This window comes from Capronia epimyces, assembly GCF_000585565.1.
Source record: "Capronia epimyces CBS 606.96 chromosome Unknown aczIQ-supercont1.3, whole genome shotgun sequence".
Lineage (NCBI taxonomy): Eukaryota > Fungi > Ascomycota > Eurotiomycetes > Chaetothyriales > Herpotrichiellaceae > Capronia > Capronia epimyces.
This window is the reverse complement of record NW_006912906.1, coordinates 2,720,960-2,736,779: the sequence shown is the minus strand read 5'-3', so window position 1 is coordinate 2,736,779 and position 15,820 is coordinate 2,720,960. Positions and strand designations below refer to the sequence as shown.

The 15,820-nt window shown below is 54.3% G+C and overlaps 4 protein-coding genes across 4 annotated transcripts; 1 reads left to right on the top strand and 3 right to left on the bottom strand.

Moving 5' to 3' along the window:
* Positions 1-1,018: 1,018 nt before the first annotated feature.
* A1O3_04264 (uncharacterized protein) lies at positions 1,019-3,186 on the bottom strand (the record flags this gene model as incomplete). The annotated part of the gene is made up of 3 exons (XM_007734394.1): positions 1,019-1,330; positions 1,382-2,507; positions 2,573-3,186. 3 exons carry the CDS (start codon positions 3,184-3,186, stop codon positions 1,019-1,021), a joined length of 2,052 nt encoding a protein of 683 aa, XP_007732584.1.
* A 5,391-nt stretch (positions 3,187-8,577) lies between these two features.
* A1O3_04263 (uncharacterized protein) lies at positions 8,578-8,973 on the bottom strand (the record flags this gene model as incomplete). The annotated part of the gene is made up of 1 exon (XM_007734393.1): positions 8,578-8,973. The coding sequence occupies one exon, from the start codon at positions 8,971-8,973 to the stop codon at positions 8,578-8,580; it is 396 nt and encodes a 131-aa protein (XP_007732583.1).
* A 933-nt stretch (positions 8,974-9,906) lies between these two features.
* A1O3_04262 (tRNA-dihydrouridine synthase 3) lies at positions 9,907-12,230 on the top strand (the record flags this gene model as incomplete). Its single annotated transcript, XM_007734392.1, has 2 exons — positions 9,907-12,080; positions 12,143-12,230. 2 exons carry the CDS (start codon positions 9,907-9,909, stop codon positions 12,228-12,230), a joined length of 2,262 nt encoding a protein of 753 aa, XP_007732582.1.
* Positions 12,231-12,750: 520 nt separating this feature from the next.
* On the bottom strand, positions 12,751-15,330 carry A1O3_04261 (kinesin family member C1; the record flags this gene model as incomplete). Its single annotated transcript, XM_007734391.1, has 1 exon — positions 12,751-15,330. One exon carries the CDS (start codon positions 15,328-15,330, stop codon positions 12,751-12,753), a length of 2,580 nt encoding a protein of 859 aa, XP_007732581.1.
* Between the last annotated feature and the right edge of the window lie 490 nt (positions 15,331-15,820).

The following is a 15,820-nucleotide window of genomic DNA, read 5'->3' as shown; positions in this document are numbered from 1 at the left end:
CACCGTACACCGCACACAGCTTGCCATCGCTGCCTCCAGTGAGTACTACTGCTCGGCGCTTGGGTAACCATAAGCACTCAGGTAATGCATTGTCCCCACCAACAACGATGTTGCTTACAGTGAGTATCCGTAGTTAGTTTCGACCGGGATAGATTTGTCTACCGTATCGTATCGTGTTCAAGTATTTTTTCTTACGCACAACCTCAACCTCAAATGCATTGGTACCGCAAAACTGATCGATTCTGTCGCGGCAGACAGCGCATATCTCGCGCACTCTTTCAAGACGTAAATTCAACGCGGTCGTTGATCCTGGGGAACGAATCTCTCCGCAAATACCGACCAAAATCGGTGGCCATCGCAAGCCAGACTCCTTCTCTATCGGCCAGGCATATGGCTTGTCCCTGGCTCTGATCTCAGAATCTCAATGTGACAGTAATTGTTGTTCAAAGACACCATCCCGCAAAAGAAATCGAAAACGACCCTCTTGAAATAGCCACACCTTCCTCTTCAGCCCAGGACTCCTTTGGAAGAACGGCAAGAGCGGCACTCTCGTTTCGCTTCTATTGCCACCAGATTCTCCTCACCTGTATGAACGCCATGGCTAGGTCGAGTTGAGTGGAAAACAGAGCATCAAACCCCCTCCCCCTTGCTCTATTGCGCTGTACCTTGCCACCCTTTATGTGAAACCCCAAAGCACATTCAACTTTTTCTGGAACAAACCGACTCAAACCCCTCTATCCTGCCCTCATCATATGACCAACTTAGTCCAAAAGCCAGCGGGAAGTCGGTCAGGGCGAAAATTGCTCCCGAACTGGGCGAACTGGCAAGAATTCGCGCATTCCTCATAACATTGCTGGTCAGAGTGTTGAGAAGGTGCCTGGTCTTCTCTTTCTTCTGAGTGGTTGGCCGTGTCACATCATTAATATTAAGACAATAATAAACATTTCCATAGAGAGGCCATGCTGCTCGGGGTGTCAGCTTGTGTCAGTCGCCTCTGGTGTAAGAGGTGGTGACCCTTTCACATCATGCTCGAATCGCCCGAGAGACCAGCTCCCAAATCTCCCGCATTTTGGGCCGCCATCATATTGGGTATGCTCAGGGACGGACTTTGGTTTGGATTCAGCTGAAGTTCGGGATTGCAGGGAGGAGAGTGTGTCTTGTGATATTTGAGGCCGTTCAAGTTCTTGTACCGCTTCTGGCACACCTCGCACTTGTATGGCTTCTCCTTTTCCATTCCCATCGTACCTGGATATGGTGCTTGAGTGTCTGGGTCTACAATAGAGAAGGTACCGTCTCCATTTTCTTGGAGCCGTTGATTATTATGTCCATGCTGCCAGGTTCGTTAGCAAATGCGAATATGTCGTAGGGATTAGTTACTTACCGACTTGTGGTATTTGAGACCATTCTGATTTTTGTAGGCTTTCTCGCAGCCAATCACGGGACATCGGAATGGCTTCGGCTCCTCGTGCGGGAGAATATTGGTGGTGGTATCGGGTAATCCAGCCGCGGCTTGCCGTTCACGAATGGTGCGAGCAATTTCGCTGTTCGGTCCGTACTGGCCACTCCCTAAACGGGTCTGCGCCGCTGATTGTTGTCCTTGCCCTTGGTTGCTAGGAGAAAACAGTCGCTTGGCCGGCTCGTCGATACATAGATCAATCATGTCGTTATTCATGCCAAAGCCGAACCCACCGAAACCATTCGGAAGGCCATTGAAGAGAGGATTGCTCTGCATTGACATGTCGTCCATGCCACTCATGAGCCCGTCGTCGAGTTCCCCCGGAGTGCCTGGAGCGGACGAATCTGGTGTGCCCCGGTACGCGCTCTGCAGGTCTTGGAATTGTTGCATGGGATTTCCCATGAGTGTCGACGAGGCATTGTTACCCTGGAAAGCCGCAGAAGGGCGGCCGGACGCTACCGGGGTATTTGGAGTAGACTGTCGGTAGGCTTGGTGGCCCTGCATCATCGTGGTATTGAGTTGTGGGATTTGGGATTGTGCAGCAGTGGAAAAAGACGTCTGGGGTGACGTTTGGGGCTGATTCTGTGTGTAGAGGTTGGGCGGTGGTGTCTTTTCGTCGGCCTCATCGATGTCATCCATCTCCATATCTTCGACAGTGTCCATATCTGGAATGGTCTGCAGCGTGCTCGAGAAACCCGAGGGACGCTGCATCTCCTGAGGCGTGGTATGCTGGGAGCCAAATGGTCGACCCGAAGCATTTTGCGACTGTTGCTGTTGTTGATTACGTTGTTGGGCTTCGTGTTGTACTTGAGCTGCAGTAGTGGCCGCAATTGCCGCCCGGCTGTCGGGGACGGCTGTTTTGTTATCTGGTAGCGGATCTTTCTGCGCATGTGCTTCTTCGTAATGCTGCAATAAGTCATGCAGAGTTGGGAGGGTTAAGCCGCAACATGAGAAATCTTTCATGAAATTGGCTTCGAGCTTGGGCAGGTAGGACGAAGAGTGGAATGAGGGGGAGTTGAACGTGAAGGGTGAGGTTCCGGACATCATCATACTGCTCACATGTCAGTGCCTCATTCTCTACTGACAGATCTACGCCAACTTGAATAGGCCACTTACTCGTCTCTGATCCAGCTTCCGACCGAAATTCCTCCCCAGCTCATGCCTGCGCCGAGGCTCTGGGCTATGCTCTCACGCCTGGCCTTATCATTTGCCACACCTTTCATGGTAATCGGTCGTGCGCCATGTTCGAATCTAGCGAAATCGTCGGAGGCATTGGAAGGCATTTGGGGGATAGGGCGGTTGAGGGCCGTCTCAGGGACCTGAGTGGCCATCTTTCGTTTCTCTTCACTATCGCTTCGTTGCAAAGCGGAAGTCAGGGTCGACGGCTGGTTGCCTCGAGGTGAGGTTGAGGTCTGTCTCACGGATATACCGAGAGGATTGGCTACGCTCGCCATGCCCCGAACCGGTGGCGAGGCGCCAAAGGTCGGGAAAGTACTATCGTCGAAATCGGGCTTGAGGAGGGAGTTGTCAAGGCACAGGCGGGTGGTGGTGCGCCCAACGTCGATGGGCTTCTTGAACCACGGTAGGAAGTCCCTGTCTGTCTTCTTTCCAGAGGAAGGCCCACTCCCGACGGGTGTGACTGGGGTTGTGTCTCGAGAGGTGAGATGCGACCGATCACTCGGAGAAGGTGAGTGATTCAGTGGCGGAGGACTCTCTTCGTACTCAAACATAGACCTATCAGAGGAACTTTCGGGAATGGTGCGAGAAGAGAGACGTTCTAGCGGTTGACGTCGACAGAGGGCGGTGACGTTGTGGGGTCGGTGTCGGATGGGTTCGAAGTTGTGGCGAGGACAGAGGATGGCGGACGATAATGAACGAAGTGGGAGACGGAGATGTATACTCGAGGATAGATGACTCTCGTGAGGATATTGCCGAGTATTGTTGCAGGTGAGAGGGCGGCGAGGCGGGATGCGAGGATGCGAGGATGCAGGAGGGAGAGAGTTAAAGTTAGTGGTGATAGAACGACCAGAGCAGTTCGAGTCGAGTCAAGTCTGAGCCTTGGGCAGTGAGTGGACGCCGACGGGTTCAGGCTGTCGGAGACTTGAAGCAGCCAAAGCCTCTAGTGCACTGACTGGCCTAGAGGAGGGCCTTAGGGGTCCATTAGCCCGGAGCAAGCACCACAGTTGCACCCAAGAGCATCCCTGCAAGCCGCGGGACCCGCAGGCAGACCTCTCCATTTCCACTTCCAGTCGAGCCTTGGGCCCTCATCGATCCCTCGATTCCGACCACTGGCCGTAGCGATTCGGGATGAACGAGATCCAAATACAGGCTCAGCTAGGTAGGTCTCTGTCTGCCTTTCCTGGCACCGCCAGAATCCCATACACAACGTCCTCCTGCTAGCTGAATGACTGACCGCTCGCTCAGGAATCGGGCGTACGTCTACGTCTACCCCTACACCGTACACGATATGCGATGAGTAACCCGTCTCGTTTCCCGCCCGAGTCAAGCCTAGATCCTCTCATCCCGCACCCGGAACAGGCTCCAGGTGCCAGATTCCAGAACTGCTTGATGGATCTCACCTCAACATGCTAGCGGCCTGCCACTACCCGCGTAATAATGTTCAGCACTGACACTGAGTCCGGTCCTATTCTGTACGGGGGCAGTCTTGGAGGATGGAAGATCTGCCACACCCTGGATGGAGCGGCAGCACTCTCCGTACCGTATACCTGTACTTGTGGTCAAAAGAGCAGATCAAGAGCAATCCCGGAAAGTAACCACGAGTAGTCACAAGAGAAGCCGTGCTTGGCCGGGCCATCGCTCGTCCGTCATCATTGCTAACACCACGACTAGCCGACTACTACCAGGTTCAAGTTGGCAGGCTGAGACTGGAATTACACCCTACGGGTTGGCAACTGACAACCAACAGCCCGGCCAGTAGTAGTCTGGCCCAGTTGCGATCGCAAAAGGGAATTGTTTGCTCGGCCCTTGGCTATCAAAATCTTGTTCTATTACCCTCGTCGGGCCATTTGGAAGGGTTAGTTAAGTCCACCTGGCTACTCTCAAGAGAAGCAATTCGACGGGCGACACAGTGCCCCAAATGCAAGACTCCGTCCAGGGACTCTTTTGAGTCTGCGTCTGACTCTGCGGTGGGCCGTCCGGGCAAGCCTCAGGTCGGCCACACCAATAACAAAAGAGCCGGGGCGAACCTGTCGGACCCTGGATTGGCCAGTCCTACCCACTATTCTTCTCTAAATCTCGCAGAGCTCGTGGCGCCCTTCAGCTTGTGGCACACGCCCTAAGCGCATCCGATGCTCTCAGCCGATGATTACTGTTGGTCCGTTCACATGGGCGAGACCAAACAACCTACAAGGGTAACCGGATGACTTTTGGCACCTGCACTCCGTACTTGTGCTTGATCTATTCAGAGGACCATGATATACGGTAGAGTCTATGGCTCACTGGCATAGCCTGGGATTCCTGTGAATGCAGCACGCAGCCAGCAGCGAGGCGTGGCCTGGCGTGGGAAGAAGCCTGGCACCGATTCTCGAAACGCCTCCTGGCACCTAAGTCCGGACAGTCGGAACCAACATATCCTCGGGGGTTAGACTATGACGAAGAGGCGAGGCAATCTCACGCCTCTGACCGAAACTCAGAGTGTACGTAGCCGCCACTGCTCATTCAGCGGAATATCACTCGGTTCTGGTTTCTGGATCACTGCGAAATGTACAGAGTGTCCCAGAGGCAATGAGCAATGAGATCACAATCTGAGCATCGTGATGCAATAAATTGGAATGGTGTTGAAGAAGGCCAGCAGCGTCTCTAGACGGAGCAGCATTGAGCTGGGATCACACTATGAGTATGCACACCGTACTCCGTACTATGCAGCAAGGCCTCGTCGAGCGAGAACTTAAAATCCGCCCTTGGACTCTCCAACTGGCCTCGTCTAGGACTAGACTCGTGTCAAATCCTCACCGGACATCAAAAGATCTGCCTCATACGCGGAGCCATTGTCACCAGTGTGATCGCTTGTAACAGCCGGAGTCTATCGTCGGCCTCAACGCCGATTTGAACTCATTCAGTTGTACTGCCGCTGGTCGTCAGACCTCAGAAGATAAGCGAGCAGAAGTCGATCTGACGTGACATCACGGTCTGTCCTCTTCAAGTTGGGGGACGGTCGGGCCACGCATCAATTGCTATTATCGATGGTCGCCGCCGCATCAATTATTGTTCAATAAGTGGTCATACCCACGCTAATCGTTGCTCGGACGTCCAGGCACCTACCAGGCACACCCACTCCAAGCCTCATGGGGTTCGCGGGCCTTGGCTTAGAAGGCCCCATGAACGGTGGATGCCGACCTCCCTTTTCCTGTGGAGGACACGCCCAGCTCGACCCAGGACGACCCAGGATTCAGGCTTGCGCGGAAACTATGACTAACAGCCTGCTGAAAACCACCGCCAGTACGGAGTATAAACCCATGGCCCTTCTTCAGAGAGGAGCCAATTTGATTATTTTCGGATGGGCTAGAGGCCTCGAGCCAGGCCATTACCGGTCGGCTGGGTCACGACCGCGATCATTGATGGCAGGGCGTTCTAATAGGCTTTGGATGTTGAGCCGCGTTTGCTTGAAAGCGATGGCAAAAGCCGTATGCGCGGCAGTACGAAGACCGGAGGATCCGTAAAAAGGATCCGTACTCCGTATCTCACCTTCGATCGGATGGATCAACATCACAGGCACTCTAGAGTCTACAGACTACGGGGATTGAACGCTGTTGCCAGGCCCGAGACGGGGCCGAATCTCCCAACGACTTGCCTTTGGCTGTCTTCACAAGGCTACGCAGTCTGGTTTCAGGGCCTTGTTCCAGCGCGCTTCTTCCACAGAGGGAACCCGGTATTCAGGAGCAGGCCCACGGTGGGAGTGGACATGTGCCATGCAGGATTGCTCCATCTGGTGCCGCACAGTGCGTGGCAAGGCGGAGCCATCAGCATTCTTACACCTATGATCGTTCAGGCCTGGTGGAACGGTGGTGAGGCGAGGGGTGTTGCAGCGACCCAACACAACGAAACAGCAACAACATGGGAAGTGTACGGAGTATAACTATACACTGTACGCGTAGTAGTGTGAGCTGTTGGCCACCCCTTTGTGAAGAGCGAGAACCGTGTACGGGTACGGTCTACGGTGTACGGAGTACTCCGTACACATAGATTGTCCATGGAACACACGGAACGACAGCCACGGGTGTTGACCGTGATGATCTCGCCCCTGCCACCTACCTATAGGTGCCTAGGTTCTATAGCCTGCGACAATCCCTGAAGCGACGGACGATGATGATGATGATTATGATGATGATGATCACCAAATGATGGATATGTATGATGATGAAAGTGGTTGATCATTGATCATCCAACCACCGTTCATCCGGACAGGGGAAGAACGGCTTGATTTGCATGATGGATCTCGATCATTAATTGGCACCTTTTGCCGGACACTGACTGCCATTGGCAAGTTGTACGGAGGATGCCACCGCCCTCGGAGAAGCTGTGGCCCCGAAGCCTGAAGGAGGGGAGGAGAGGAGGGTTGGGCTTAGGCTGGCTCCTTAGCAGGTCCCAGGTGTCCCAGGCCCCAGGCCTTTAATCATTAGGGCTCCTTAGGCGTTAGCCCCCGGGCCCAGGTGGGTTTGCGCCAATTTCCACAGCTGTTCTGGAAGGTCAGCACCGACATTATTGGGTTTTGGTGGCGCAGCCTCGGGGGCTTAAGGGCCTCTAGGCTCGCTGAGGATTCACTGTTCGGTGTTCAGCCGTTCAGCCGTTCAGCCGTTCAGATCGCATCCAACGCCGCCTCGCCACTCCGCTTGAAGCCTAGTCCAGAGTAAGTCCGGGAAGTGTCGCATGAACAACTTGAAGGCTGAAGCTGCTAATTAGTGAACACCTAGGTAGTATTATTAGTAGTAGTAACACCTAGAGTAGTAGTACGGAGTGTCCTCGGTAGGGAGAGGCCTGAGGGAGCTAGAGAGTGCAGAGTCAAGACGATACATATGCCTTCGGGCAACCCAGATCAGCTGTCGAGTGCACCGTTCATGTGTCTCGCACGCCCGACGGCTGAAGCTCGACGTCTGTGATAGATAGCTAGACTCGTCAGCTCCCAGTCAGTAAGTAGCCCAGGTACCCAGGTGCCTACCTGATTGAACAGGGGACTGGCAGTGGCGGTGACATTGAGTCTCTCGCCACTCGTCGGCGGCATTGGCATTGTTACTATTACTACTACTACTACACGGAATTGAAAGAATACATATTTGCTGATTGGACATACTACCTAGGTACCTACCTACTACCTACTCTACTATGTACTCTAGCCCAGGATTCTGGTCTCTTGTAGGCAGCCTCCTATGTGCGATGACCAAGATGGTATCGAATGAGTGACATCCTGCAAAACTCGTCTCAACTTCAACAAGGATATGTCTTTCTCACACGGGAATGAACGGAAATGTGTGACATTGCTCTCGTTCCACTGTCAACCACTCTACCTCGTCCACGGCTCTTCTCCTTCTCACACAGTCAATGGATGGAAATGTGTGACATTACTCTCGTTCCACCGTCGACTACTCTACCTCGACCACGGCTGTCGTCTCCCTCTCCGTCCTCCGATAGGCAAGCCTATGAAGGCGGTCAAGTGTGATTTCAAGGCAAGCCCCCTGTTCAAAGAAACGTTGCTAATGGCATTGCTTTGCTCGAGGTGTCTTTATAAATGCCTTGAATTTCCCTTTCGTGGTTCCAGCTTTAGGCTTTGTCATCCTTTGTGGTGATCAACCTATCCTCTTCAGCCTCACCATGGGAGTTCGCCGAGTAGCTCTGTCGAGGGCCTTGTTGCTCCTCTGGGTGTGGTGATGGGGGCAGAGAGAACATGCTTCCCAAGGTACTGTGCAAGCCTCGATGACAATGTGGGCAGCGCGTTCCTAGAGTTTGGCGATAGCGAATGTACTCCCGGAGACTCGTGACAGTCATCCAGCCGTGCATGGACCTTTGAAGCCAACATTAGCACAGGACTGCGTGACATGGCATGTTTGAGTGGGGGGAGAAGGAAGGAGAACACCAATCCACCGGGGTGACGAGAGGCCTTCCTTGACTCACATTGCAACGAGCGCCCCAATAGAGGCGTACGACAACATCATCACTGACGGCTCATCGTAGTAGTAGCGGCCGCCAGCGGCGGCATTGATGGTCGTGCAGACATAGAGCACCAGGAACGCCATGACACCCAAGGTCTCGATCGCCAGAATAATGAGGGAAGGGCACTGCGGATCACCGGCAGTGTTCAATCTCAGTTGTCTCTGGCCGACTGTCAAAAGGACCACAAGGATGTTGAAGACGATGGAGACCGCGAAGAAGACGCCCAGCACGATGAATAGAGCACCGCCCGCAGCGAAACTGAGGCTCATGGCAACGACATTGTTGATGAGAAGCAACGGCCGGAGGACCCTGTCGAGGCTAGGCGGCGCAGCTAGCTGGTTGAGGAGATGCATGTTTCTGTGTCGGCTTTGAGTTGGGCACCGCGTTACCAAGTAAAGAAGTATATCCGTATAGCTGAAGGTTATGGGACTGGAGAGTATATCTCAGTCGGGACGGGAAGCAAGGTTGGCCAACTTAGGTACAGAGCATTGGAGGGGAGATAGATACATACACCTTGTATTTATGTCTCGCCAAACACTTGTCGGCCGATCAGTATCAGGCAGGCCGCAGCACGGCAACTTGATACACATGTCTGAGACTTCAGACGTCTCCTGTCTCCATACCGGCTTCTTGAATGGTGATCTTCGCCAGTAGTGGCCCCCAAACCCAACCCTCTACTCTGTATCGAGCGTCGCGCCTGAATCCTGCCGGGAGGCAGTGCCCAGTGTCCAATCAACGGGTGTCTGGGGCCACTCCACGAGGATAGACTCTGAAGAGTGGGCAGTGCATCAGGCAACCGCCATTCTGATATCAATATTGCCCATCAACATGGGTTTTTGACAGCCATCAGGCTAAAGAAAGACCATCCTTTGTAGTTGAAGAGCAAGAGCAAGCCTGTCACTGTGTCGCCTGCCGTCTCAACAATGATATCGATAGAGTAATGCGCCCCCCAGATGTGGACGTGTCGTGTACTCGGTGCTCTGTATCCGTACTATTAATACTCTCAAAGGCTTTGCGGTTGCCTAGTTACTAAAAGTCTCTAGTACTATTAGTTATTAGTGATATGCTATTTCGGGTTAGCTTTACCACCTCATTCAATCAAGGAAGGATTCCCGAGACAGGCCTCAGGCTTGGCAGCCAGACCATTCCCACACTGGCAAAGGCAACATGAAGAGAGGAGTCTTGCGACTGGTGGCAGTCTTTGAAGCATTTGATTTTGATATTGAAGAGTTATGAGTTAGACTTGTAGGCCGGCTGACCATCGACTACTCCGGCTGTCTCACGCCATGGCCGAAAACTCTACCAGCCAGCCTGGACCAGCCCTGGGCCACATTTCAAACAGTGTTGCACCTACCACTACAGACGCTGAACCATCGGCCGCTCCAACAAGCCCGGTCAAGCGCAAAGTCGATGAGCTGAGCCCCTCTGGCCCATCGGCTGAAGTGAGAGAGGACAAGCGCCGGAAAGGAACTGCTGCGATCAAGCCGGAATTCCTGGTCCGATTTGACGACCTGGTCGAGCCGAGACCTGCTCAAGACGAGGCTGACGATGATGCTGCCGAAGCATCCCACCACAAGGACAGACAAGCTGTCGGCAGCAACTCCAAAGGCAAACGCCGGGAGAAGAACAAGGGGCAGAATAAAGCCCGGGAGTATGGTCGTTCCCGAGACGAAGTCGGCTTATGTTCGACCCTCACACAACGACCCGAGTTCTCTCCAGACCCTTGTCCGTACGGGGAGAAATGCCGCTTTGAGCATGATTTGCGCAAATACCTGAAACAGCACAAGCGCGAAGACCTGACCACCTTCAATGGCCTGTGTCCTGTGTGGGAAACCAAAGGAAGGTGTCCTGCTGGGTGGAAATGTCGCTTTGTCGGTTCTCATTCCAAGGAGGTTGAGCGCGACGATGGGCGTCGAGAACTCGTCTTGATTGAAGATGCCGAGCGGATTGAAAAGTACAGTCAGACCTCGTGCGAGGGCGAAGAGGCTGGCGTCGCGAATGTCATCACGGCCCAGCAACGGATGAGCTTGACCAAGAAGAAAATCGCCACCCCCAAAGCAGATGCGTGCCTCAAATCGCTGGATTCGCAGGCCCAGAATCCGGCCGACCAAGGTCGTCGTGGCAATGGAGCTGTGCGCAACTCATCGTCGCCGGAGCCAGTTGGCGAGGGTGACGGGACGAATGGACGGGACCAGGCCGACTCGAGAGCTGCCTTCCACGATCCGCCCCTGCGGCCATCAGAAAAGCGCCGTCTCTACTTCGGGGCCGAGACTCCTATTCTCGCTCCTTTAACCACCCAAGGCAACCTACCTTTCCGACGGCTGTGTTCTTCCATGGGGGCGACATTCACCTACTCGGAAATGGCCATGTCGATGCCATTATTGCAGGGCCAGAAATCCGAGTGGGCGCTGATCAAAGCACACGAGTCGGAAGTGCAGCCGCCGACGTTCACGGCCAAGGGGACGCCAAACATCGTGTATGACTACGACCAAAGCCAGGATCTTCGGTTCGGGGCCCAAATTGCCGCCAATAAGCCGTGGGTGGCGATCAAGGCGACCGAGGTGTTGACGTCGCTATTGCCCAAAGGCCTACGAGTGGTGGACCTCAACGTCGGGTGCCCGATCGACCTCGTGTTTCGAGAAGGGGCCGGGTCGGCGCTAATGGACCAGCCGAACAAGTTGGAGAAGATGCTTTGGGGCATGAACGTCGTCTCGGGCGAGACCCCCGTCAGCGTCAAGATCCGAACCGGCACGCGCGACAGGCAGCCCACGGCGCAAAAGCTGGTGGAACGGCTCGTCCTGGGCGGAGGGCAGAGCCGAGGCGAGACGTGCGGCGTCGCGGCCATCACTCTGCACGGCCGCACCCGCCAGCAGAGGTACACGCGGTCCGCCGACTGGGAGTATATCGCGCAGACGGCGAGCCTGATCAAGAAGCTGGGCGAGAAGGCCGATGCGCTGACCGACACGGTGCGCGAGGTCGACGAGCGAGACCAGGCCAACGGCCACCGAGGGTCGAGGACCGGCAAGGTCTGGTTTATCGGCAACGGCGATGTCCTCTCGCACGAGCACTACTACGACCATATCGACCACGCTGGCGTCGACGGCGTCATGGCCGCCCGCGGCGCCCTGATCAAGCCGTGGTTGTTCGAGGAGATCGCCGCCGGCCAGTACCTGGACAAGTCGTCGGCCGAGCGGCTGCGCCTGATCGAGCAGTTCTGCCGGTATGGCTTGGAGGCCTGGGGCAGCGACGAGGTCGGCGTCGGCCAGACCCGCCGCTTCTTGCTGGAATGGCTCAGCTTCGCCTGTCGCTACGTCCCCGTCGGTCTGCTCGAGTATCTGCCGCCCAACATCCAAGACCGCCCGCCGCGCTACCGGGGCCGCGACGACCTCGAAACCTTGATGGCCAGCGACAACTACAAGGACTGGATCAAGATCAGGCAAGTCTGCTCCTGTCCATTCTCGTATCCTTAAAAAACTGCATCCACCTAATAGTACTAACACGGGACTGTCTAACCGCCAACAGTGAAATGTTCCTAGGCCCCGCTCATCCAGACTTCCGATTCGAACCCAAGCACAAGTCCAACAGCTACGAGATCCAGGCCGAGGGATGATTCAATCCGGACCAATCTGTTATAGAGTCTGATCTCCTAGAAGCTGCTGTAGCTAGTTACTGTGGCACAGCAACATCGTCTCGGGAATATCCTCCTCCTCCTTCTCCGCCTCCAAACCCCGTGCGTGATCGGGGCCTGTCCTCCTACATCGGCTTCTCTCCAGCCCTCAAGTTTAGAGCCCACAGCTCCATGCCCAAACAATGGTCGATATCAAGCAAGGTCAAGGTCATGGTCATGGTCATGGTTTGTTTCAATTCATTTCATTTCATTTCGTGAAGAGGTAAATGCATCCCGGCCCCCCAAACAAAGGCCCACGCCCACGCCCGCTAAAGACGAGCACCAAACGCGCCGGTTACAGTATTGATGTTCCAACAAGCAAAATCAATCCAAACCACAATCCAAATCAAGCCACCACACGGCGGCCGAGGGGTAGTTCCATCTGACCCTGCCAGTCAAGAGACGGTCGCGGAGACGCCCATCGTCCATCTCGCCCCCTTTTTGCGAACCCTCCATTTGATTTTCACCTGCCACTCGTCTTCCTTGCAACGCCTATCCTGGTCCTGCTCACTTTGTCTGCAAACTTGAGACTGGTGATCGTTTCCGCCAGGCACTTCTTTTCCGGCGCGACCATCACAAACATCAGCGTCTTGCTGTTCCCTCCGAGGCTGAACTGCAACAGATACGTGAGCTTGCTGTTGCGATAGGGAATGTGGCCTCCGGCACCTCCTCCAGATCCGTTTGTCCCGTTGACGCTTTCCCTCGGATTCAAGCCCCCAACGCCGCCTGTTGCCTGTTGTTGGCCGAGCGCACCTATCACGTCGCCCAGACACGACAAGGACTTGTTGATGTTTTGGGTCTCTTTGAGCCGGGCGCCTTCGACCTTGGAATGCGACAGACGTTCTGAGCCTGCCAGGTCCACCAGGTTCAGCGTGCCTTTGCTCTTTTTGCCCGTAATGGAATTATAGCCGGCCAGCTTGAGGATGAAGACGGAATGGCTACGACTGCTTCGTTCGTTGGCTTTCGTTGCGGCCACCGACCGCCTTGCCATTGCCTGCGCCAGGATGCCTTCGACTTGGTCCTGACTGTCGAGGTTGAGCGTGGTGACGTCGGTGATGGTTGTCTCGCAGGTCGTCATGTCGTGCCGAATCTCATGCTTTTTAGGGCAGTTGTCTCCGTCCTTTCCGAGCAGGTCCCGCAGTTCTTCATTATATACCTCGACGAAACTGCCTTCCATCGTGTATGTCCACCCTCTGCTCTCGAGCTCCTTGCTGGTGCTATAAATCTGCCGCAGAGCTCGTGGAATCATTCCATCATCGGATGACATTGTGAATGTCTTGCCCGATCCGGTCTGGCCATACGCGAAAATACACACATTGTAGCCATCCAGCGCGGATTGAATAAGTTGACTGATCTCCTCGAAGATTTCCGCATTGTCGCTTGATGGATCAAAGACCCGGTCAAAGGAGAATTGGTGCGTTTTCGTCGTGATCTTCCCGAGACTGTTGGTTTCGTCGGGACCTTTGACTTCGATGTCTTTGGTTTCCTCCTCGGAATCGGGAATTGTGATTTTGGCCGTTTCTTCCGTCTGGTCGCTATCGATTGTCGGCCGGACACGACAGAAGACTCGGATGTTGCCTTTCAACTCTTGTACTTGATTGTGTAGCTTTCGCCGATGCATTTCCTCCTTCCTCAATTTCTCTTCGCACTCCGTTGCTTTCTCAAGAGCTTCATTCATTCTCCTCTCCATAGCTGCATATGCTTCGGACTGAGACTTGTTGTCTGACTCGAGGTATTCGATCTTCGCTTGTAAGGCTTGTCGTGAGTTCTCCATGGCAGTTGCATTGGTACCAGCCGAGGCTAGGCTCTGACGAAGTTCGTCGTTGAGCGACTTTTCTCTTTCGAGGTCTGCTTTGAGTCGTTCAACTTCCATGCCAATGGTCCTGATTTCCTGGTCTTTCGACTGGAGGTCCATCTCGTGCCGTTGCTTTTCAAGAGCACCCTGGGTGGAAACCTGAGCCAAGGCTTGTAGTCGTTGGCTTCGTTCACCTTCCAGTTCATCTTCGAGTCTTCTCTTCAACTCCCTTATCTCTTCCCTGTGGTCGGCTTTGAGACGGTCTAGATCGCTTCGATGCGATTGTCGGATGCTCTCGCAATCTATTCGATGTTCACGTTTGAGATCTTCGACTTCTTCCTCATTATCCCGCTTGAGTTCGTGATTGGTCCGTTCAGCAGCTTCGAGTCGGTATTTGGTTGTTTCCAATTCGCATCTCAGGGCTATCATTGATTCCGTCAACTCTTTCCGTTCGAGTTCGAGATTTGCTACGGTCGATTTGTAAGTATTGTTGATCTCCTTCGCTTCCACGTTGTCTTCCATGGCTTCCTTGTAATGCCTGCACACGTCCTCATACATTCTCTCCATATTGCCATATTGTTCCTCGGGATCCCAGGCTTCTAAATCAGAATATTTTGTCAGAAAGACTTCCTTTTTGGGTTTGAGGGGAGACGTGGCAGAAATTTTGGGAAAGGGCAGGGGGGTGAATGAAGGCTTCTCCGGCGCTGGGGGAGTGCGCGGAGATGGTCGAGGAATCCTCGAAGGACTGCCTGGATGCGTGGACTTTGGGGTCTCCGGGCACAATGAAAGATCTGCCAGGTCCGCCGTGATCGTCGAGGTCGACAACGCATCTCTCCTGGGCAGCAGTGGCCGCAAGGGCAATCCAAGGGCCTTGTTGTTGGAGAAACTTCGAGGCAGTCTCTTTTGTATGCACGCAGATCCATTGACCGGGACACGGGCACCAAAGGGCAAAGGGAACTTGGAGACTGAAACCATACGTTTATTGGGACCATCCTGACTTCCTCCACGCGTTCCTAAAGATGTAGCAGGCCTCGTGTCGGCCCCTCTCGTTGCTCTTTGTTTCGCCAGAGACGACTTCGGTCGAGCGAGGGTCGAAGACGCGTGGACACTCGGTGGGCGAATTCCACTGCCGACGCTGGCTGAGAACGCCGACACTGTTGTAGAAGTCGAGGCGCTCCTTGAATGTTGAGAATTGCTGCGGTGGGACTGAGAAAAGGAAGAGGGATTGCGCGAGTGTGTTGCTGACATGACTGTGTTATGCACGGGGACATTGGGCCTCGGGGCGGCGGGAATGCTTTTGATGGTTTCTCCGGCCCGTTGGGCCAGAGTTTTTCTCTTGTAATCAGGCTCAGGTACTACCTCAAGGGTCAGTCTCCTCCATCTCTTCGTGGGGCCAGACACAAACAGTTCGAGCCTTGCCGTTTATGCCCAAGGAAGGTGGGCGGTGGCATGGCATTGCGTGAGTTATGTGCTGAGGCACTCAATTCTGCTAACTGTTTCTGTGGAGATGTATAGGTGTGCCGCGTTGGCTGTGGCAGCTGAGAAACAAACTGTGAAGCCATGTTAGCATCCATGAGACGTTGATGGGCCATCCCTCATTCTCATACATTCTCGGTGTCGGCCATGTTGAAGAAAGAGACAGATTGGGGGTTGAGATTAACTGGCTGCTTAGTGAGTCGAAGGCCATAGAACGGCCACGCCAGGTCGCCTATGATATGTAGAGGTCAGAGTGAATTGT